This window comes from Leptodactylus fuscus, chromosome 2, assembly GCF_031893055.1.
Source record: "Leptodactylus fuscus isolate aLepFus1 chromosome 2, aLepFus1.hap2, whole genome shotgun sequence".
NCBI classification, from domain to species: domain Eukaryota; kingdom Metazoa; phylum Chordata; class Amphibia; order Anura; family Leptodactylidae; genus Leptodactylus; species Leptodactylus fuscus.
The window spans coordinates 192,069,962-192,094,365 of record NC_134266.1 but is presented as its reverse complement, the minus strand read 5'-3'; the positions used below and the strand labels follow the sequence as shown (position 1 = coordinate 192,094,365).

Genomic DNA, 24,404 nt, shown 5'->3' with positions numbered 1-24,404 from the left:
ATAAATCACGGGAACACTTCCACATTAGAAAGATCATTTCTATCTGTAATCTGGCCAAAGTCTATAATGAATGTGACAAAGTGACACGAATGTAAAAGATGCATTAGGTTATCCTAGCAGATAATACATGCAAACAAACACAATCTAACACAGTGTTGACTCTACTAAAGTAATCCGTTTGTAAAAAGGTTAGCAGCGTGAACACAATGGGTTATCTACTGTTGGGCCACTGGAAAGCTATTGAAATGTAACAAGGGCTTTTATGATTCTATGAGGTGCAAATGAACAACTCCCACTAAAATATCATTTAATATCACACCCTGATAAGGACTGGAATACACAGAACCGCTTATGTAGGAAAACATTAGGATGTTTGTCAAACATGCTAAGTCATACAGCCTTCCTTTGACACACCTACCCGAGTTATTAGCTGTTCCATTCAAACACCCAAAAACAATATTTAGGGTGTTATTATGCGGCTGCAGCGAATAAAGGAGACTGATGCAACCTTTTGTCTTGGCATACTTCAGTCACTTGCAATTATAACATAAGCCGGCTCAGGTCAGAGGGAATGTGTGTGGTGAGAGAACCACAGGGTACGGTGCCAAAGTTGTCAGCTAAGGAATGCACAGTGTATGTTCTGGTCTAAAATAATGGAAGCTACTGTCAGCTTTGAGGAAATAATAAAATAAAAAAAACAACAAAAGTCATAATAAAAGCAGCAGTATCATTGTTACATATCAGCTAATAAATATATAAATAAAATCAATAAAAATACGCTCTCCCATTTGTAGAAGTGAATATCTGTTCTGCTCACCAGCGTGTCCTTATTACTAAGCTTAGATAGATTGTGTGTAAGTCACATACAATTCATATGCTGGATGATGAGAATAATAATAATAGTGGTAAATGTCATATCAACTTTTTAAAAGGCAACTACAAAGGAAAAATGTTCCAAGGTAGCTTAACATCATTAAACTCTGTGTCAGGCGTATTAACAGCGTGAGCTAAAACTTAATGCAATGTTATTACTCTACAATTACACTGAGCCACAACAAGTAGGGCTCTTCTATAAACTAACCCATCACTGGGGCACAAACATCGGGATACAGCCTCGCTACTTCAGGTGGAAGAAAGCAAAGACTTAAAACTATTGGAATTAAGTTGGCTTCACGGAGTTTGTGTGTATTCTAATAAAAAAAAAAAAAAAATGAAAGAAAAACTCATGGTAGATTGATCGCTGCGCTTGATGCCAAGTTACCTGAACTGCACTGCCCTCTTGTGTCCATAACATAGCAAAACAAGCAAATAGTCAAGAAAATTATTGCATGAAAAGTTGAATTTGGTCAGTGTAGTTCTAATTATTTAGATTTTAATGATTCTTTGGAGATTTACATACAGGCAGATGTCTTAGGGGATTCATTCACTCCAACTGGAGGAATGGAATAACATAAGAACTTTTACATACCTAGTAAAAGGATTGCTGATCCAGTAACACTACCGGTAGTCCTCACCGATCCTTAGAAGCATGGTTGCTGCCACCATGGCGTGAACTGCTCAGGCCAGTGATACCCATAGACAGATAGGACGTAATTGCTTCTGCCAGCTGATGAGGACCACCAGAATGCTGGCGGCGAAACAGTGGGTGGTTAAACCGATGACCAACATCTGCCCAATTTTTATAGCATCTTAGGAATCCTCTTTAAGTAAAATTATGCAAACAATACGTTTGCCAGAAATGTTCCTCTTCCCCTCAGGAACATCAGTTTTGGGTCAAAAAGGTGTCTGACGTTGACCATGTTGCCCACCAACATATAATCAGAATGCTCTTGTATTTCATATGCATGACATTAATAAGAGATTTTTGCTAACCTCTGCCAACTGAAATGTTAGCCTAGCCTAGTGAACAATGTACAAAAAATTAAGCTCATTAGTGGCCACTGAGATACCAATGTGTGGGATACCAGGGCCTCCTCCCTGCATTCAAGCCACTTGGCATGGGTAGGTGTAGAGACACTAGTCATGGGGGCCTGGGAGGTAAATGCGACAACCAGCAAGCAGCATCTCACACCCTATTCCAAGGTAATTTGGAAACGGTTTGCAGGACTTTTCTCTCTGCATTTTTCAAGGGGATTCTGGGATGGAATTCCCGAATGGAAACCAAGTGCTGGTGTGAACCCAGTCTGATCCCTTCAAAATGGGCCTGATGCTTTCCCCTCCACCCAGCGTAAGAGTATGTAAGAAACTCGATATCAACTATACCTAGAAGCACGGTTATGCATGCACAGATATATCTGACGTGCAATGATAAGTACGGTAGTAGAGAGTTAGCCTAGTAGCCTAGTGCCAAAGTTGTCTCCAAACTGTGATACAGCTCATGGGGTAAGGCCTACAACGGTTGTGGAAATTTCCTCTAGGTTTAACGGCGTCTTTAGTATCATCAGATTTTCGGCAGATAGCTTTGGAAATTGGAACTCAGCCAAACAAAACTATTTTGCCCACTGACCTCCCAACTCAGGTAGAAGCAGAACAGATAGATGTCAGAGACCATAGAATGACAAGAGGCCCAGATGTGTCCCTAGGCAGGAAACCAAAAACTTGGCCAATTGATTTCCTAGTCCAAACTGTTGCTGGAAGAAGTGGAGACATTTAGCTTAAAGGGGTTGTCTAGTTTCAGACAAATGTAATTGTTCAATGAAAAGTTGTACAATTTTCCAGTATTTTTTGTGTCAATTCTTCGCGTTTGCCCACATTCATTCAGCTTACCTCCAGTGGATAAAAAAATCTATCCATGGTCATGTGATGAACACACAGGTACATAGATTGATATAGTGGCAGCATAGTAATCAGACATTACTCCAAGAGCTGTGCACCTGTGTGTTCATCACATGACCATGGACTGATTTTTATCCACTCGGAGTAAGCAGAACGAATGACAGCAAGGAGAGATCTAAAAAAAAAAAAAAAAAACTGAGAAATTGATACAGAAAGTATATTGGAAACATTTTTTTAGTTTTCATTATACAGACAATAACATTTGTCTTTCAATATCTGTCTGAAACTGGACAACCCCTTTAACTGCTAGGAGGCGAGAGTAAGCGCTTTCCCCAATCAGAGAGATCCGCTAGATCAGTGTAGGGCAGGAGAACATGAATGGTACAAGTCTTCTTACCTCACTAGAAGAAGCTGCTATAAACCAACATGAAAAAATGTGAAGGACCTTGGAAGATGTAATGAGCATGTGATTAAATCTTCTGATGATGATGAGGACTGGGTAGACAGTAGAATGTAGTGGATAAAGTAAAGTGCTGACTCCCACCAGGAACAGCATCTGCAAGGAGTTTGTATGTTCTCCCCTTGTTTGTGTGGGTTACCTCCCATTCTACAAAGACATACTTAAATGTAAAAAAAAAAAAGTACATTGTGATCCCTATATGGGACTCACAATCTACATTAAAAAATAAATAAATAAAGTGCTGCCTAGTATGCTGTGGATTCAGTAGGTGGCGCTGCCTCCTTTAACGTTTAGTACGAAACACCAACTGCTGTATCCACATCTAACTAGGCGGGTTAGGGTTGCATATAGGAGAGGCATAGTTAGTCTTTACTTTAACAATGCAATGTCTGAAAATACTGAGGCTCCAGAGCCTGCAAGATCACACAGCTAACACCATACCTCCCAACCGTCCCGATTTCCGCGGGATATTCACGATTCCGGTGACATGTCCCGCGGTCCCGCTTGGAGGGAGGTATGTCCCGATTTCAACTCAGATCAGTTGAACACATACGCGGCTGAAGCAAGGAGCTGACACAGGTCAGCTCCTTGCTTCGCCGCTGCCGCCGGCTACTGGCTTGTAGATGCGATGTGATGACATCACATCACGTCTACAACTGTGTCAGCGAGAGAGAGAGAGATGCGCGCAGAGAGCGGCGAAGGAGAAGGTAAGTGTAATGTGGAACGTGAAACTGGGGGCAGATGAAGGAGAGGACGGCATGACACTGGGGGCAGAGATGGAGGGGACATGAACCTGGGGGCAGAGACAGAGAGGACATGAATTTGGGGGCAAAGATGGAGGGGACATGAATCTGGGGGCAGAGATGGAGGGGACATGAATCTGGGGGCAGAGATGGAGTGGACATGAATCTGGGGGCAGAGATGAAGGGGACATGAATCTGGGGGCAGAGATGGAGGGGACATGAATCTGGGGGCAGAGATGGAAGGGACATGAATCTGGGGGCAGAGATGTGGGGACATGAATCTGTGGGCAGAGATGTGGGGACATGAATCTGGGGGCAGAGATGTGGGGACATGAATCTGGGGGCAGAGATGTAGGGACAGGAATCTGGGGCAGAGATGGAGGACAGGAATCTGGGGGCAGAGATGGAGGGACAAGAATCTGGGGGCAGAGATGGAGGGGACATGAAACTGGGGGCAGAGATGGAGGGGGGGGACATGAAACTGGGTGCAGATGAAGGGTGTATATGAAACTGGGGGAGAGATAGAGGGGGGACATATAATTTACAGGTGACTGTAGGAGGATTATACTGTGTGCGGGCACATGAAAAATTAATGAGTGGGCGGAGTCAACACAAAAGTGGGTGGGGCTAAATTTGCCGCAGCGCGCTACGTGCGCCGCACATTTTGTCCCTCTTTCAGTTCTTCAAAAGTTGGGAGGTATGGCTAACACTTCTGGAGCCGAGGCAGCGCCACCATTCTAGATTCAACTATGACAACTAGCATAGTGTTAAGGACTGTGTGACATGAAAGAGATTCCTAAATGTGAGTATATGTAGAAGAGCCGTGTGTAAATGTAGTGTATTGCTAGATTGCTGTGTGCAGCTGGGCTGTGTGTGTTCTGTGTGCTGCATAGCAGAGCTTTACGTCTGGTTTATAGCAGAGTGGTGTACGTGTATTGCGTGCATAATACAGAGTTGTGTGCACATAATTTCATAGAGCAAAAAAAATAAAGCTTGAACGTCACGTTTGTCAAAAGACAAGAACATACTAGGTTTAACAGTAGTCAACACTTAGCTATAAAGCCCCTTGCTTATCTTAGAATTCCTTTGACCACCAAGAAAGTTGTAATTAATAATATTATAGAGATCCTTTCACCACCTCCACAATCCCAGTGCTTAGCATCTGTTAATATGCGCTGCTCCACTGATTCCAGCACTGTTGGAATTTTTTCTCTAGCCTCCACCGTTCCCCAGGATCAAGCACAGTTAGTTTTGATGGCTGATGTGCTATGTAAGCTCAGTCATGTCAGAAGGGCATTGTCAGGCAGGGAGTATAAATCAGAGCTACAGTCAGAGGCAACCAGTGTCAAAGGTCAAAATCACACCCCTTGCCTGACACTGCCCTCCTGACATTACAGAGCCTAAATTGCATATCAAATATAACAGCATTGATTGCTCAGCAATGGCATGTTTAAAGAAAAAATGCCAAGTGTGCAGCAGCTATTAATTGCTGTAAAAAAGCTGGACTTGGAAGTGATGAGAGGTCCTCTTTTTTTTAAAAAAAAAAAAAAAAAGTTAAACTTTTTGATGTCTAAATCAGGGGTGCATCTTATACTTAGGTATGTCTTGTAGGGCAAAAACTATGTGATTTCATTTTAATAATGTACTCCATGATATTATAAACTGCTCTGAAGGAAGGGTATAGAGTTGAAATCGCCACCTGGAACAGCAAGACATCACCTGAAATGCGGGACTGTCCCACTTGATCCAGTTTGGCCAAAGGGGCCCCCACTAGCATAGAGCCCAGTGCAGATGAGTGCTGTAAACCACAGTAAAACCTGCTCTCTGTGGTCATAACATAAAAAATTTTAAAGCAAAAAAATGGTAAAATATTTAATATATGGGAGTTGTAGTTTTGCAACAGCTGCAAGGCCACATTGACAGGTGACCCTGCAGATGTACGGAGATCCATAGAGCGTTTTTTTTTGCGGGGTCAGATGTACTTTTTAGTAATACCATTTTGGGGAATGTCTATTGCTTAGATCACCTTTTATTTAAATCAGAGGCAAAACGGTGAAAAACAAACATGGCGGTTTGAAAAATATCAGTAAAGCGGGCATTTTCGGACACAGGTATTCCTAATGTGTATGTGTTTCACAGTAATTTTCTACTTTTATATGTATTCTAGGGAAAGGAGGTAATTTAGAAGTTTTATTTATTTTATTTTTTAAAGCTTTTTTTTTTTTCCCCCAATATTTTATTGCCCCTTCCCCCTGGGTGGCTTGATCCTGCAGTCATTTGATTGCAAGTCCCATTGGTGGCAACACAAGTGTATTGCAGTCTATGGGAGATTCTGTACATTACTATCACGGCTGGTCATAGACCAAAAGCAATAGTAATACAGCTATGACAGGCCTGGGAGCCTTCAGTTGGCTCCCGGCTGTCACCAGAACAGGTCTGCTCCTGCGACTTCGCCACGCAGGAGCCGGCCTGCAACTTTAAAGGTATGGGGCCGGTAGGGATCACTTGCGGGCATTGGCTTTGGGCCTCCACATATAGCGGAGACCCAGTTGCTATGGCGACCGCTCTGCAGCAGAGCGGCCGCCATTATTCTTACAGACCCGGCATCAATCCCTCCCCGGCAATAGAACGGCAGATGCTGGGAAGTGGTTTTAGACGCCGGCACAGGTGCCGGGGCCTGCAGCATTGCCACGCTCCTGCTGCTCCACATTCGGACTATAAGACGCACCATCATTTTCCCCAAAAAATTTTTGGGAAAAAAGTGCGTCTTATAGTCCGAAAAATATGGTAAATCACCATGAGTGAGGTTGCCGTCACACTGGGGCAAAGTGTTACTGTACTAAATTTAAACAGAACAGGATGAGACAGAAAACTGCATATGTCGCCGGTTCCATTCCTAAGGCCACGCGTGGCGCAGGACTTTCAGAGCAGACAACAGATCACCGAGGACAGGTGAGTTTTATTTTTTCTTTTCTAATGTTTCACCTTTCCCAGGCTCCTTTGTGAGTTGCCAAATTCCTAGAAAAACCCTGATATAATCCTATCAATACAACACACTGGGACAAAAGAGTGACCGCACGAAAACAAAGTCTGATAAAAATACTCTTAAGATTCCCATGAAGCACACTGAGCAAGCTAGGACAAATCTCTCAGAATAAATAAGATGTCTATTTTTAGATTGTTCTACCCTAAAGCAATTCAGGTGAGTGGAAGAAAATTACACAGCAAAGTTTGCTGTAAAAAGAGACAAATAACAGTGGTCAGAGGTTAAAAAGCTATTTTTGATATTCAGTTTTGTTGACACTTTCAAACACAAAAGAAACCATGCAGAAAAAACAATTCAGATAAAGGTATATTTGCATGTCACACTTCTAGCAGTAAAGACTTCCAAAGAAAGAAGAAAGAAACCAAGATTAATAATGCATCACTCTTCAAAAAGGTGCACGGAAGAAAAGATCAACAGGCATTCTTAGGGTCTGTTCACACGGAGTATGTTCGCAGCGGATTTTGACGCGGAATCCGCCTCAAAATCCACTGCCAAAAACGGCTCCCATTGACTTCAATGGGAAGTGCTCGCTTCTTTTTTCCGCTAGCTGATTTAGGGTATGTTCACACAGCTGAATTTGCATTCCGCGTGTGAACACTTCTGCGCGGCTAGCTGCCACGGGATGCCAATGCAGTGCACTGGCTTCCAGTCGTGGCATTCCGCTCTGGATTAGGCCCAAAGAATGGGCCTAATCAGGAGGGAGCCTCAGGCCGTGGCTGAGTCAGCTGCGGAATCTGCGGCAAGATCAGGCAGCTTGCTTCTTTTTTCTACTACTAGCTAGCAGAAAAAAGCAGCGAGTGGCTCCCATTGAAGTTTATGGATGCCGTTTTTGGAGGCGGATTTTGAGGCAGATTCCGCTCCAAAAACTCAGTGTGAACATACTCTTAGCCATGGCGTGAGACTCCCTTCCAATTAGGCACATTCATTCGGGCCTAATCCGGAGTGCAATGCCGCGATGGGATGCTGGTGCACTGCACCGGCATTCAGACGCAGCTAGCCGCGCAGTATGTTCACACGCGGAAGCCATTTTCTGCCGTGTGAACATACCCTTAAGAAAGTGAATTAAAGTTCTGTTGTGTGTATATCATTTGATGTTTATTTAAAAAAAGACATATGTTGCTTCTTGTTACTTTTCAACCCATTAGGACACATACACTATGTGATCAAAAGTATCCAGACACCCCCAAAAACATACGTTTCTTATATTAGGTGCATTGTGCTACCACCTACTGCCAAGTACTCCATATCAGCGACCTCAGTAGACATTAGACATTGTGAGAGAGTAGAATGGGGCGCTCCGCGGAACTGACGGACTTCGAATATGGTCAGGTGATTGGGTGCCACACATCACGCAGGTCAATGCCAAATGACACCTCGCTTGGTGTAAGAAGCGTAAACATTGGACGATTGAACAGAGGAAAAACGTTGTGTGGAGTGATGAATCTCGGTACACAATGTGGCAATCCGATGGCAGGGTGTGGGTACGGCGAATGCCCGGTGAACGTCATCTGCCAGCGTGTGTAGTGCCAACAGTAAAATTCGGAGGCGGTGGTGTTATGGTGTGGTCGTGTTTTTCATGGAGGGGGATTGCACCCCTTGTTGTTTTGCGTGGCACTATCACAGCACAGGCCTACATTGATGTTTTAAACACCTTCTTGCTTCCCACTGTTGAAGAGCAATTCGGGGATGGCGATTGCATCTTTCAACACGATCAAGCACCTGTTCATACTGCACGGCCTGCGGCAGAGTGGTTACATGACAATAACATCTCTGTAATGGACTGGCCTGCACAGAGTCCTGACTTGAATCCTATAGACCACCTTTGGCATGTTTTGGAACGCCGACTTTGTGCCAGGCCTCACCGACCAACATCAATACCTCTCCTCAGTGCAGCACTCCGTGAAGAATGGGCTGCCATTCCCCAAGAAACCTTCAAGCACCTGATTGAACGTATGCCTGCGAGAGTGGAAGCTGTCATCAAGGCTAAGGGTGCGCCAACACCATATTGAGTTCCAGCATTACCGATGGAGGGCATCACAAACTTGTAAGTCATTTTCAGCCAGGTGTCTGGATTTTTTTTTTTTTTTTTTTTTTTTTTTTTTTTTTTTTAAATGTAGATTGTGAGCCCCACATGGAGCTCACAATGTACATTTTTCCCTATCAGTATGTCTTTTTTGGAATATGGGATGGAAATCCACGCAAACACGGGGAGAACATACAAACTCCTTGCAGATGGTTTTATGCCCTTGGCGGGATTTGAACACCAGGACTCCAGCGCTGCAAGGCTGCAGTGCTAACCACTGAGCCACCGTGTGGCCCCTTGGTGTCTGGATATTTTTGATCACATAGTGTAAGTTATCTGTGGATACAGCTTATCTAAACTACAGAAAGTGTAACCTCCTGTCTTATCACTGGTTCAGACTGTATAGTGGTTACTTCTTACGAAGAATTCAGAGCAAGTACAGTGAATTTCTTGCAGCAACAGTGGAATGGTAACATATTTTAAACTACCAAAAAAAAAAGAAAATAAGTCACACGTGCACTGTGGCAAATGAACCTTTAAGGGGATTGCCTGAAGAATTGCTCAACTTCTACCTCATTATAGTTAAATTGTAACTCCCATTTGATTTAAATTTTTTGCTATTGTGTTGGGGGTGTTTGGTAAACATCTTTGTAATATACTTAGTTAACCTATATAACTTCCTTTTAAACAGAAAACAGGCTGTAATAGTCTCACTAGCAACCCTCTAATTCAGCTGTTACTAGGGAAAGTCCATATACATCTTTATCACCAAGATGTAGCGCTGAAGCACATACTAAAGGGTGATGATCACTTGAAATGGCTGTATCTCTGGTATTAAGCTTTAATATGCAGCTATACTATGATTCCCAACTAGGTTTTAACCAACGATATCTCTAGTTATTTTATAGCTAGTATTGCAACATTTTTCTAGGTGGTAGGAAACAGAGATACAGCAAATTCAAGTGACCATATCTCCTTTGGTAAATGCTTCAGCTCTACATGCTGCATTGAATATAGGTGTACGAGTCAGGTGCTCCCTGGTAATGCTTAGTTAGAACACTGCTAGTGGGAACTTTACAACCTGCTTTCTATTAAAAGGAAGTCCGATAATTAATTATATTACAAAAATTATATTTCAAAAATGTCCCCAACACAAAAAAAAAAAAATAATAATGAAAATGGGAGCTACATTTGTGATGCTTCTAATGACAAATCTAAAACTATCTACAGTATGTTTTAGTTGAATTCTGATACAGCATGAAGATTAAATGAAGACTAGTAATTCAAGGGGTTGTGGCAAATTTCAGGATCGGTGGTAAGTGCCTGAATAGTGGCGGTTCTGCTTCTGGGATTCTCACTAAAGACACAAACAAGGGGTCCTGTCTCCCTGAATAGACTGGCAGTCCAGCAAGCACATTGCTTCTCCATTTATCTCCATGAGACAGCTGAATAGAAGCCAAAAACAGTGTATGGCTATCTACACCAGTCCTATATAGATAGTTGAATGATGCTCTATTCATACTGGGGAACATGTAAAATTCCTTTAACACCAATAAGGAGGAAACAAAATTACCTTTGATGATGTTTTACTGAGCCTTTACACTAGCCAGATTAGTTCCAAAAACAAAACTTGAACAAAGATTAGTAGTCATGCCACTTACCAATTGGGTTCCTGTCAAAAAACAACACTGGTGCTTTCAAGAGTGACTGGAACATTTGGTTGTGCAACGCCTGAGCAGCAGAAACAAGGACATGAAACACCAGCAAACTCCGCAGAAACCCAAATATGATGGTAGCAATGGTCAGACCTGAAATATAAGAAGGTAGACTGCGCTGTGATTTCAGCTTCTCTCTACATGTGTGTTATACAATAAATAGCACACTAAGTTCTTTCCCTTTGTGTTGATATGAGATACAGAAGAATGACTATAATAGGAAGAATCGTTATATCCTATATTTACAGTATTAGCAACCTGAGAACTTGCATGACAAGTAGGACACCACACTATTACTCAAGCAGGACTTTTCTCTCTGCATTTTTCAGGGAGAAACCAGGCAGAAACCTAGCAGACCCCATTATACTCTATGGGGTCCGTGGGTAACCGCTTTTTAAGGGGGATTACGTTTCCATTGCTCGGGTCCCCAAGCGTACCCAAAAAACAGAAAGCCGAATGCTAGTGTGGACCTAGCGTAACTGTTAAGACCCACAGGCTTCCCCTGACAACAGACTCCTATTTATTTCAAGGAGTCCTTCTAATGTCAGTTTTTTCTTCAGTGGAAATAAGCATTTATAATGTGATTCGGCCGCAGGTAACAGCTCCTTTCAGGGTTTTCCAGAAACAAGAACTCAGGGAATAAACATACTGTAATGTGAGAAGATTCTGCTCAAAACGCGCATCCAAAAAAAAAAAAAAGTATAAATATACACCAAAACATCACTGTAAAGAAAATATTTTTCAATTTATATTACCGGCATACACTCCGAGATATAGGTTGAGATCTAGCTGCTCCACTTCTGTGTCATTGCCATTGGTCCCAATAGTAACATTCAGTTTTTCCTGTTCCGTTGCCCTAATAGATAAATCAGAAATTTTAAGAATGCTAAATGCTATTATGCAGTCATCTTTTTAACTTATAGCAATTTTAGTATGTGCCCTTGAGAGATCTAATGCAGCACTGAAAACTTAATTTTTTTAAAGAGACAGTAAGGGCCATCAAATCACAGAATTTAAGATGACTTTTATATACAGGCATGTTTGACCACATTAGCTTTAAGCAAGTACTGAGTGTCACTGGAAGTACTGCAGGTTTTTCCTGCGTGTAACTTATTGCCTTTCCTATTTATCTCTGACAGACTTTCCTATGCAGCACAGACCCTCTTACTCCACAAATTTTCACTGTTATTCTTTATGGCTTGTTACAAAAGATACTTTTAGGCTAAGGCCCCATGTAGCCGAAAAGCGCTGCGGCAAATGTGAAAACGAATTGTGGTTTTTCCCTCAGTGCTTTTTACATAAAATCTGCAGAGTTTTCCGTAGATATAATTGACATGCTGCGATTTACATAAACGCAATGGTTCTGGAAATCGCTGTTTTTGCCGCAGTGTTTACGCTACATGGGGCTTCAGCCTTAGGCTGGGTTCACACAATGTATTTTGGCACATAATGTGGCACGTAGACGCCGCGGGAAAATACATTGTGTGAACCCAGCCTTAGTACCACATACAACATAAAACTGGCTATACATCATTGGCATTACTTTACTTCTTTGCATGATATAACATGCTGGCAGACTAAGGATTACTTTCTGGGAAATTAGTTCCAAACAATATTTGTGTGCATAAGTCACAACAAACCAGAAAAATGTCAATATTTATGTGTGTAGTGTAATCTTTTTTTCTATTAAAAAAAATTGGATGAATCCCATCCACTTTTCTGTGACTAAAACGTTGCGTTTTGTTTTTTCATCGGCGTTTACGCCACGCTGGGCTTCGGCCTTAGTGTTGATGCAAATTGGGGTGTACAAGAAATCTCATTAAAGACACTCCAGTACTATCACATATACTCAGATTTATATTTTTATGTGTAATTATTTTATTTTTATTAACTTTGAATACTTACCAGTAAGAAAGCCACCAGTCTTGCAAAACATACGCAACCTAAGGGCAAATATACAATACAATGTAACAAGACATCAAAAACGTTGGGACTGTGTAGGCTTTCAAATCACATTTAAAAGCACTTCAGTGACCCTGCAAAGTTCATGTACAAAATATAGCAGTCATAGTTAACTGTTGTGCTTATTCATTTATTCCAATATCTACATTGGCAAAGAGAAAGAAACTTCTTCCATATGCCCCATGTTTCAGACAAAACATTGCATTCTTTATTGCTTATAGGTACTTATAGGGAGAAACTAAAGTATAAAAAAAAATATAAAGTTAGGAGACTGACAATAACCACCCAATAGTGCCGCCAGCATCAACCCATGATGACATTTCCAAAACTTAAAAGTCCACCCAGCCACTTAAAACACCAGGAAGAACAACATACCTGTGCCAAGATATTCAGTAGGAAAAGGATAAAAAGCATAGTGTAGCCTGATCCAGAGAGGAAGTATTTTTTGTACACCCTGAAGCCAACAGTTCCCTCTGAGCGACTCTCCTCCTGAAGGGCAGTCAGAACAGGCTCTGTCTATTGTAGAGAAGAGAAGACAGACGTAAATAGACACCAGCACTGTAACCATATATCATCATGTAATACTTGCATCAGTACACTGAGATCATGTATAGTGCAAAACAATACAAATACCTCGAATATCCAGTAGAAACATTCCCTTCTCTACTTACTGGCATGGCGTCTGTAGCTCCCTCTTTCTGAGACTGTACAGAGGAGTCTTGAGACCAGACTGATGACTGAGAGAATGTTCGGTTCCTCGATGACTTTATTAGCTGTCCATCTTGCGTTGGGGACTGCTCCTCTTCTCCGCTTTTCAGCAAAGAAGCAAAATCGACACCTGACTGTAGAAGCTCCGGGAATGTTCCCTTTCCTACCATCACACCCTTGAAGCAAGAGAATACAATTTAAATCTTGTTATCTTCTAAACTAGCAAACATTTTAATAAATAAGTTGCTTCTTAAAGGGGCGCTCCTATTTACAAGATCATATTTACACTTGAAGCTTAAGCAACCTGAAAAGTTAGACTCAATATATTATTTAATCTATCTTGCTCCGTTTGACAGATACTGCTGAATAAGTCTCCTCAGTGTTTACATCTTGCTGCCTAGTTTTCAGATCACCTCTGCTACTCAGCAGTAGTGGTGGGCATGTGACATCAGACCCTGTTATCAGCCACCTCTGCATTCTTTACTTCTCAACGATGCAAAGTGCACTTAGCTGCTGAGCCCTAATAAAGGCTAGAACAGTGTGCTTGATCAGCGTCTGTTATCTCTGGACCAGATTTACTAGTGTGGCTGCAATTAGACATTGGCATAAACATGGTGCAATGTGGTGCATCTTTGGTGTAATGTGAAACATCTTGCCACATCTAGTTTAGGCTAAATGTTGATAAGGCCTCAACGAATAGAAACTTCTTCCCTGTCCTGTGGGTAGGGAACAAGTGACCATAATGTCACAACCCATTTAAGGGTGCAGTCACACTGAGTGTACGCCAAGCTCGTTCTGAACGTAAAACATGTTCAGAATGAGCGCTTACAAAGCAGATCCCATTCATTTCTATGGGAGCCGGCATACGTGCGCTCCCCATTGAAATGAATGGGCTGCTTTTTTCCCTATTCCTTTCAATGTATTACACGCGTATCACATTGAAAGGAATAGGGGAAAAAAGCAGCCCATTCATTTCAATGGGGAGCGCACATATGCCGGCTCCCATAGAGATGAATGGGATCTGCTTTGTAAGTGCTCATTCTGAACGTGTTTTACGTTCAGAAAGAGCTTAGCATATACTCAGTTGAACGCACCCTAAAACATAAATTTAGTTTCTAATTATATTTACTTCTTCATCATTTTAATAACGACTCATTTACTTGGTTCTATTTTGTATTTGTATTGTAAGGATCCATAATACAGTGGTAATAGACTGCTATGGGCTCCTACTGTATGTCTCCTAGTCTCTGATTTTATACAGGCACACAGAGGCATTTCTTCATAGAGTCATAGAGTGTTTAGGATAAAAACAGTACCTCTTTCAGGATAAGAATCTGCTTGGCTGCACTTAGATACTGTAGCTGATGGGTCACCAAAATGCATAACTTTTTGCGTAGTGCTTGACAGATGCACCTACGACAAAAGGTAAATATTACATTATTACTTTCACAACAACTATATATATATATATATATATATATATATATATGTACACACACACATACACGTTATTCTTTTTCAAGACAAAAATGTAGGAAATTAAGAATTGTAAGCTTTATCCTTGTAGCTACCAGGTGCTTTCCATTGCACAAATCTGCTTACATTACACCCCGGGCTTTGGAGTCTGTACTGTGGAGTCAGAGTCAAGGTCAGTTTTGGGTGGAGATGAGGTTGAAAAAAATATTGCCGGCTCTACTTAAAAATGCATTTTAAATAAACAATTAGATGGACAGTTTATTGCAAATTTACTTCCAAAGGCATTTAATCACTAGCTCAAAACCCCTGTCCAACATCTTGCACAAAACTGCCTCCCATTATTTTTAATAGGAGGCAGTGATGTACACTCCTTTGTTATTATGCTGAAAAAAGAAGCATCCTGCTCAGTTTTGTCACAGCTCCCAAAGCAGATCACAGGAACAAGGCAATGTACGGCATGGCACACAGCCTCAGTGTATATGGGGCTAACCATGTGTGAAAAACCACGCATGGGGTGGATTGGGTGCTGAAAGTGGCCCTGGAAAAAAAAAAAAAATCTAAAACTGGCTCCATTTTATAGGTGGGCTGAGTGCAGTAGGCAGAGTCAGCACAACCAGCTGTTTTACACAGAAGGAGAAGTTGCAGTCTCAAGTTACTATAGGACTGTTGCCTCTACCTTTGTAAATTTACTGTACAAAGCACTGCTTTACATGGAGGGAGAGACAGCAGTCCTATGTAAGTTACCATATGTAAGTGCTATTATTATACTCCGGGGTTTTCTTAGACCCCAGAGTATAATAATTGGAGAACTAAGAGAAGTGAGAAAAAATAACAGGCTAGGTTCATGGATTTGGGAGCAGATTCCACCCCGAATTCATGGCAGATTCTGTGTAAAATCTGCCTCCCACTGCTTTGGGACACGGATGCGGGGGGGGGGGGGGGGGGGGGATCAGTATCCTGCTCGATCGATCATCCTAATCAGCAGAGGAAAGATGCAATGGATTACTGCTGCTCTGTATAAACAAACATTCTGTTGTGGCAACAATCCTGCAGCTGAATTTTGCGGCTTGGAACTCCCTGCCGATTAGGCCTACTAATCTGGGCCTAGTCAGCAGAGGAAAGCCGCAAGTGAATGTGTGGTACTGGCACATGAACGCTGATGTCCACCAATGCCCTTGGGATCACGTGCTACACTACTGGTATCGCAACTCAACACTGAACAGTGATGCCATTAAATACAACTGACCCCTGCGATACCAAAGTTCATTCACCATTTACTTCCAGAAAATAAAAATCCCTCCCGGTCATGTTAAGATCACAGATCAAGTGCAAGCTTTATGAAAGTACAGCATGTGTGTGATCTTTACATGACCAGCACAGATTTACAAACTCTGGAATAATGGAGAGATTTCAAAAACAGTGAGTAATAAATGAAATCCATTAGAAAATTTTTCATTATTTTCATACATTTTTTATTTGCTGAAACCACAATCTCCAATCAATAAGGTAGTGGAGGAGGTAGACAGATTGGGGAAATGTTCACAAATATTCTCATTTATATCGGCATTTTTACTCATAAAAAAATAAAAATAAAACCACATTCATTTCGCCGTCTTGTTAAGCCTTCTCAGAGAACCATCATTACAATCAAAATCCACAACACATTGTATTAAAACAAAAAATTTCAGGCCTCTTTGAATGGCCTTGTAAATGAGTAGCAGAAATCTATTCACCTTAATAATGCTACTTTTTATAGGCGGATCAAGGTTTTAATCGTGTTCTCACAATACACAGCACTGAAGGACACAGGATTCTTACACATAATGTAAATGTGACAGAGAACGGTGTGGATACTGGTGAAGACCACAATCTCAGACTAAGCGCAGAGAGCCTATGTCAGGGCCACACACTTGTTCTTCTAATATAAAAATGCTGTTAAGGAGAATTGGCGCAATAATACCATTATTTTTCAGAAGCCCCGCTCTTGAATACGCACATGCTGCCTGAATAAGGATGCATTTCCATTGTACAGCACAAAAATTAAAAAAGAAAAAATAAATGTTCTATTTCAAAAGGATTTTTGACAGATTGGAGATGAGAACATTTTCAGTAGTTTCTCGCCTTACATTCTGATTTGATAAATAAAAAAGCCTGGGATAACAAGCCGCTATGCCTTAATTTAAGCGCTTTGTTTGACACATTTCATGTGCAAATCCTTACAGTATTGCTGAACCGATAAATGTTTTATGTCCCTGGGCCTCGACGGGGTAACAAATACGTTCTGTATAGTCAATGTGTTTCACGGCATAATCAAGGCATCGAGCATCAGTTCACTTTGTGGAAATGTGAGAGGGAAACTAATCATCAAAGTAACTTTCAGAGCATTGTCATAGACATCCAAAATCTTCTGTCTGTGTCAGGAAAACAAATGTCTGAATTTATTTAGATAACACTGCTGTTTAGAGGAGAAAACAAAACATCAAAGCGAGCGACAGAAATTGTAACCAGAGGCAGCAGCAAACTTCAGGAAACAAACAAGATGCAAGGTTCGAAGAATGGCCAAAAAAGAAAAAAATGACAGCTATTCCGTCAGGACCGTCATGTATATACATGAGTGGTAATGTTGTGATGCATGGCCGGCTCCCAGTCTATGAGGGTTGTGCTTGGACTACTGGATGCAGCTTGGACAAAACCAGACATACAAGAAGGAATTTATCGCGCTCTGCACTCCAGATAGATGGCCCAAAAATGACGCAAAATAAGGATGTGAAACTTTTGGAGCTCATGTACACAAAAACTTACGCAACTTTTTGCCTTTTTACACCACTCACTCAACTTTTGGGTTTGGTTAGCCCGTCTAGCTTTTTGCACTCCAGGTTTATCACCCAAAACTTCTTAAAAAGTCACAAAAATTGTTACAATCTCAACCCACAGAGAGGATGGCACAGAGAGTGGATAGAAATATTAGACCATCAAACATCTAGCATCATTTAATACATTTGGAGTTAATTACACCAACACAGATTCCAGAAAATGGTCTTCAAAAGTTCCTCTGATAATAAATCAGCCCCAATAGAGCAGATAACCTAATAAAAAGGCACTAGAATGCTTGTGTAAACCGTGCCAAAAACTGACTTACATGCTTCACATCTCAAGTATTAGACACTTAAACAGCATCAACCAATGATGGAGGGAATACTCATGTCCTATGCAGTATTTATAGATTCAGACGATTTCAATTTTACTAAAAGTTATTAATTATAACTTTATGAATCTGAGTAATTTTTCCATTTCTCACGGACATGAGAAAGATCAGGCCCTTGCTTTCCCAAGAGTGCTATCATCAGAAGTCACTTACAAATTTCCCTGTCATATAACAGCAGCACTGAGAGCTTTCATTTACATGTATCTGGAGGAGCACTGTAGATACACAACCAACCCTTGTTAAAGGGGCTCTATCACTGGGAAAAGTCATTTTTATCTAATCACATCTTTGCATAGGCTTTAGAAAGTCTATTCCACACCTACCTTTAGTATGTAGATTGCCTCAGTGGTCTCTGAATAAGTCAGTTTTTATTCATATGCTAATGAGCTTTCAGCTCAGGAAGTTCCCAGCAGCCTCCTCTCTCCTATTATCTTCTATGTGTGAGGCAAACAGGAAGCTGAGTCATCAGCAGCAGCCTCCCATAGGAAACAATAGGAGAGGTGTGCACCATCTATCGTGCACCAGTCTAATTAGCATATGAATAAAAACGGACTTATTCAGAAACCACTGAGGCAATCTACATACTATAGGTAGGTGTGAAATAGACTTTCTAAAGGCTATGCAAAGGTGTGATTAGTTAAAAATGACTTTTCCTAGTGATAGAGCCCCTTTAAAGGGAACCCACCATTTTATAGAGCAAGAAGAGTTAAAGGGATTCTATTATTAGAATCACGTTTTTAGCTAAACCCAAGTCAGAGTAGCCTTAAGAAAGGCTATTCTTCCCCTACCTTTAGAAGTCTTCTCCGCGCCGCTGTTCGGTATATATTCCTGGTTTCTTCATTATGGTAATGAGTTTTCTTGCAGCACTGGGGGCGTCCTCTGTTCTGCGAGAAAACTCTCCAGCGCTGCCTTCTTCTTGTTCTCTCCTGATCGGCCACAGGAAAATGGCTAACTGCATCCACTGCACATGTCCGTTGGCCATTTTCCTGTAGCTGAACAGGAGAGAAGAAAAACAAGAAACCGGGAATATCTATCGGACAGTGGCATGGAGAAGACATCTAAAGGTAGGGGATGAATAGCCTTTCTTAAGGCTATTCTGACATGGATTTAGCTAAAAACAGGATTCTAATGATAGAAACCCTAAGCAGATTGATAAATAGATTTGTGGGATAAAAATCCTGTATAACTTTTTTTTTTTTTTTTTTTTTTAAATCTTTGACTATTCTGGACTGAGTTGTCATATGGGCATTCCAACCAGTAATGGCCATTTATCTTTGTATATATGTACGCTTGGTTTAGGCATACTGCAGAAATGCAACAAAAAAATGCAAAGTGAATGAGATTTTGTTTAATCTCATCCACACATTACAGAAAAACAACATTGTGGAAAAGCTACATTTGAAGAACTGTGTGCAATGCAGAAACGCTATGTCTTCCCCCTAGATTTATATGGGTAGCAGCGGTTTTTGCTACATTTTTTAGCTGCATTTCGCCAAGTGTAGTCTTATCCTTATACAGGAAAGACTAAATGAATAAAATACATGTTATACTGAATCTTTCCCACAAAACTGTATATCAGTCTGCTCAGTTCCACCTGCTTTATAACATGCTACTTACAGATTTGACTGCATTTTCATGGTGACATGGTGAAAACATACCACCGCTGAGATCAAGATCTGTACTGAAACTACAGAGACATAGACACAGAAAAACAAAACAATGTGCAAAAGTGGACTTGTCTGCCATGTTGTTACTGTAATTACATCACAATGACGTAGTCTGTTGTATATTTATTAAAAATAATAATGGAAATCTGCCAGAGATCATTGCAGTGATCATGGCTCCAATACAATCACGGTGCTAACATGAACAGAGCCCAAGGCACGGTCTGAACAAGAAGCAGACACAGCATAGACCTGAAAACTACTGAGCAAATGATCAGCAATGAACAATAAATATAACATCAAAACTGATGGATTATATGTAAAACTAGAAATATCATCCCAGGTACACACAGAAGAACAGATCTGTATGAAGCTACTACAATGACTTGTGTGTGGACCTTTACATCACGCTATATAAGCTACAGCAGAATTCAATGTCTAGTTTTTCTCTGAAGCATTGGCTTCCTAATGTACTAATAGAACATGAATGCATGGCTACAACAGAGAAAGGCAGCAGGTGGAAATAAAAATAGATATACGTACTTTTCAAACAAATGTCTTCCAACCTCAGCATCCACGGCACTCAGAGGATCATCCAGAAGATAAATATCTGCATCCTGATAAACAGCTCTGTGAAACAGCAACAAGAGGAAAGGTAAATGTGGCACTGAGGGGCCATGTACATGAGCAAGTAAGCCATACAGTATCATACAAGACTTGCTCTGGTTGCACAAACACCTCCACCACTGGGTGGTGCTTTTTTCTGTATGATAAAGACATCTTATTTGTATATAATTGACTGAAGAAAACACTTTTTTAATTTTTTCCCCCCATTGATGCATCTGTATTTAAGGGATGCAAAAATCACTCACAAGCGTTTCATGGACCTATATGCACAAATTAAAGCCTCCCTGACATTTTTGTCGTACTCTGTCACATGGCTGCACGAGGGCTTTTTGCAGAAGCTGTGCCGTGTGAAGGCTTCTTTTTGCAGAGTAAGTTGTAGTTTGTATCGGTACCATTTGGAGTATATGTGACTTTTAGATCACGTTTTAGTCCATGGAAGCAAATTTGAAGAAAATCCAGCACTGCAGTCAGGTATCCGTATAAAATAAAACTTAACTTTTATTGACTTGTAGTTGCTACATTAAAAAATCTGTATGCAGCAATAGGAGTAGCAGAAGCCTACGCGTTTCGGGATAGACCCTTACTCATGGCATACAGAGCTGTAATATGCTGCAATCTTATATAAAAATAAGAGACACACATAAAATCCAGGCCCCTCCCATCTGCACATAGGCAGGAAGTTAATTAATTAAGCAACATTTGTGATACATGCGATAAGTTGCAAGTGAAGCAGGAAAGAAAGCAGACAAAGTCGGCTGATTATAGTCAAAATAGTTCAAACAGGTTAAGGTAAATAAATAAATAAATAATAATTTGTAGTGACATAAATAAAACGTGACATGACCAAGAGATGTAACATCTTCATTACATAGTTGTGGCACCGTACTGAAGAAACATAATGACAACATCCCTTTCTATGGTGCATAATACACCAGGAGGATAGAGTACGTATTATATTGTATAATACGTACTCTATCCTCCTGGTGCATTATGCACCATAGAAAGGGATGTTGTCATTATGTTTCTTCAGTACGGTGCCACAACTATGTAATGAAGATGTTACATCTCTTGGTCATGTCACGTTTTATTTATGTCACTACAAATTATGATTTATTTATTTATTTACCTTAACCTGTTTGAACTATTTTGACTATAATCAGCCGACTTTGTCTGCTTTCTTTCCTGCTTCACTTGCAACTTATCGCATGTATCACAAATGTTGCTTAATTAATTAACTTCCTGCCTATGTGCAGATGGGAGGGGCCTGGATTTTATGTGTGTCTCTTATTTTTATATAAGATTGCAGCATATTACAGCTCTGTATGCCATGAGTAAGGGTCTATCCCGAAACGCGTAGGCTTCTGCTACTCCTATTGCTGCACACAGATTTTTTAATGTAGCAACTACAAGTCAATAAAAGTTAAGTTTTATTTTATACGGATACCTGACTGCAGTGCTGGATTTTCTTCAAATTTGCTTCCATTTGACCTCATCTCAGCCGAGAGAGATTTCCTGGCACCGGTCTTGAGGTTCCACGATTCACAGCAACCAGCAAACGGACAGAGTGAGTGCACAAGGTTTTTTACCTATTTTTGAATTGTATGTCACTTTGGATGAGGGCTGTAGCTATTTTTCTAGTTTTGCACGTTTTAGTCCATATCTTGGAAGGGAAGTTGACCAAAGAAAACAGCAATATGGAATTTTTGTTATGTTGGTCAACTTTCGGATACTTTTATATTTTAATAGATCAGAAGTTTTTCATATATAAATGCCATTAATCTAATCATTTACTGTTTATTTTTATTATATGTAAAATAGAAAAAGGCGGAGTTTAGAATTTTTTTTATATTTTTTAAAAAGTGTTTAATTTTTTTTTTGTTTACTTATAGCCCCTCTAGGGGACTGTATGAAGAGACCGTATAAATGTCTGCACAATACACAGCACATCTTCAGTCAGAAATTAAAAAAAAAAAAAAATAACATGCTGCAGTACCTTCTTAGACCTTATGCATACGGCCAAACCCTTTTTCACAGACTGATAGTCCGTCAAAAACAGTAGTCTCTGTCCATGTAAGCACACAGACAGCAAACTTATTCACCAGACAGTGAATTTTTGAGACAATCGTCACATTGCCATTATAGAACCCATGAATTTCATTGGGTTTATTCACTACCAATACCACTGTCAATGTCCATTTCGACAGACAAAGATAGAGCAGATGTTAAAAAAAAGTGAAGTGAAACAACAAAAATCAGCTTACGCATTTCAGGGAGTCCAAGCCCCTTACTCATAGCAAAGTTAAAGAAAGTCTGCATTATTAGCAACTAAATTTCTTACCTTGCCAAGTTAACACGAGCCTTCTGTCCTCCACTTAATGTAACACCACGATCTCCGATCATAGTCATGTCCCCATCGTCTAGCTGCAGCATGTCCTGTATACAGGGTAACAATGTAATAGCATTTCATGACGTCCCTATGGGCAACATACTACCAGAGGATATGCTGTACACACATCACTACAAGATGTGCAGATAGCTAGCTGTCTATACAATAGAGATATGCATAACTACAAAAATAAAATTCACTGTTGAACTATTCTTAAAGCTGGCCAATTTATTTTTTGTTTTTTTTTGCAGATGTGCAACTATGGGAAATCTAAGCCAGCATGCTATTGCAGTTTCTACCCTCAGCATTCAAGAACATTCAAGTCTGTATATATTTTAGTTCTCCGCCGGTAGGAAGACTACTATCTTTAATGCCACCTATAGGTAGCTGCAATGTAAAACTTCCAAAGCATTAAAGAGTCTTGAACTATGACAAGACAAACCGGAGTCTTCTCCAAAAGAAAGACACGTTCAAAAGTGTATTGGGGATCTTGCCCCTCACTAGTACGAAGCAGGGTACTGGTAAGAGGCCTTTCCTGTAATTCTTGAAAGCTACAGTTTCATTTATCATGTATGAAGTTATCAATTTGGGGATGGAAATACGTACAACTTTTCAATAGTAACAAGTAAAAGGGTTTCATAAGTAATCTTTGTTTGGCTTTAGTCTTTTAGTTAACATAACAAAGTCGAGATGAGCCAATAAGCTGCGTATTGTAGTGTAGATTTAGTGTGCCTGACTACTCTGCATACTAAGTACTAGTTAGGTCTGTAGTCTGCTAGCATTTATCTGCTGCAAATGCAACCTGAAAGTGCTTAACAGTCTCTAGTGTCCGCAAAGAGCTCACAGCAAATCTGTCCCTTGCATCTGTATATTACAGCAGCTTTGTCAGCTTTAGTTTCCAAACAAAAAAGTAAATCACAGAGCGCTGATAAATGCAGTAAATACCATTCAGCACAAGTCTGCAGCCAGACAGCTGGTTCAGATAACAACTTACCTTCTTCAGCGCACACACCCTCAGGACTCGCTCATATTTCTCTTGGTTGTATTCTTTCCCGAATAATATGTTACTTCTGACAGTGCCTGAAAACACCCATGGCTGCTGTGACACATACGCAATTCTTCCTCTGATGTCCACAAAGCCTTTATCTTTTGGCAGCTCACCCAAGACTGCACTCAGAAGGGATGACTGGCAGTGGGAAAAGAACAGAACCAATAGTCTTCTAATGGTTTCATCATTTTAAGAACAAAATATATCTTAAACTGGTGGACTAAAGGGGTTGTCAGTGTCACATTGGTGGGAGTCTGACACTCGTCATTTACCAGCTGTTCTCGACACAGTATACAGAACTGCAAGTAGACAACTCCATACATTGTATAGCAGCTTTGCCACCCTATTGCAGCTCAGCTTCCATAATGCTAGATGTCAGACTACCATCTCTCTGATATTGATGACCTTTCCTTGTGAGTCTTTTCTCCATTTCTTACAATAGTGGATTTTAAAAATCTCTGTCACTAGGTCAGTACTTTGCCACAAAAGGTTACTATACCGCTTCAAACAGCAGCAGAATATGGCAGCTAATTTTTTCATCTTATTTAATAGAGCAGGTGATTACA

At 40.6% G+C, this 24,404-nt stretch overlaps 1 protein-coding gene across 1 annotated transcript in view; it reads right to left on the bottom strand.

Moving 5' to 3' along the window:
* Window positions 1-24,404, bottom strand: part of ABCC4 (ATP binding cassette subfamily C member 4 (PEL blood group)) — a 222,411-nt gene that overhangs the window by 132,516 nt on the left and 65,491 nt on the right. Inside the window, exons 11-19 of the mRNA XM_075265322.1 lie at window positions 23,785-23,976; window positions 22,743-22,837; window positions 20,321-20,407; window positions 14,749-14,845; window positions 13,396-13,608; window positions 13,100-13,240; window positions 12,668-12,705; window positions 11,518-11,618; window positions 10,709-10,855 (exon numbers count right to left, since the gene is read on the bottom strand). Of these exons, the coding sequence (XP_075121423.1) occupies window positions 10,709-10,855; window positions 11,518-11,618; window positions 12,668-12,705; window positions 13,100-13,240; window positions 13,396-13,608; window positions 14,749-14,845; window positions 20,321-20,407; window positions 22,743-22,837; window positions 23,785-23,976 (1,111 nt within the window). The remainder of the gene's footprint in view (window positions 1-10,708; window positions 10,856-11,517; window positions 11,619-12,667; window positions 12,706-13,099; window positions 13,241-13,395; window positions 13,609-14,748; window positions 14,846-20,320; window positions 20,408-22,742; window positions 22,838-23,784; window positions 23,977-24,404) is intronic.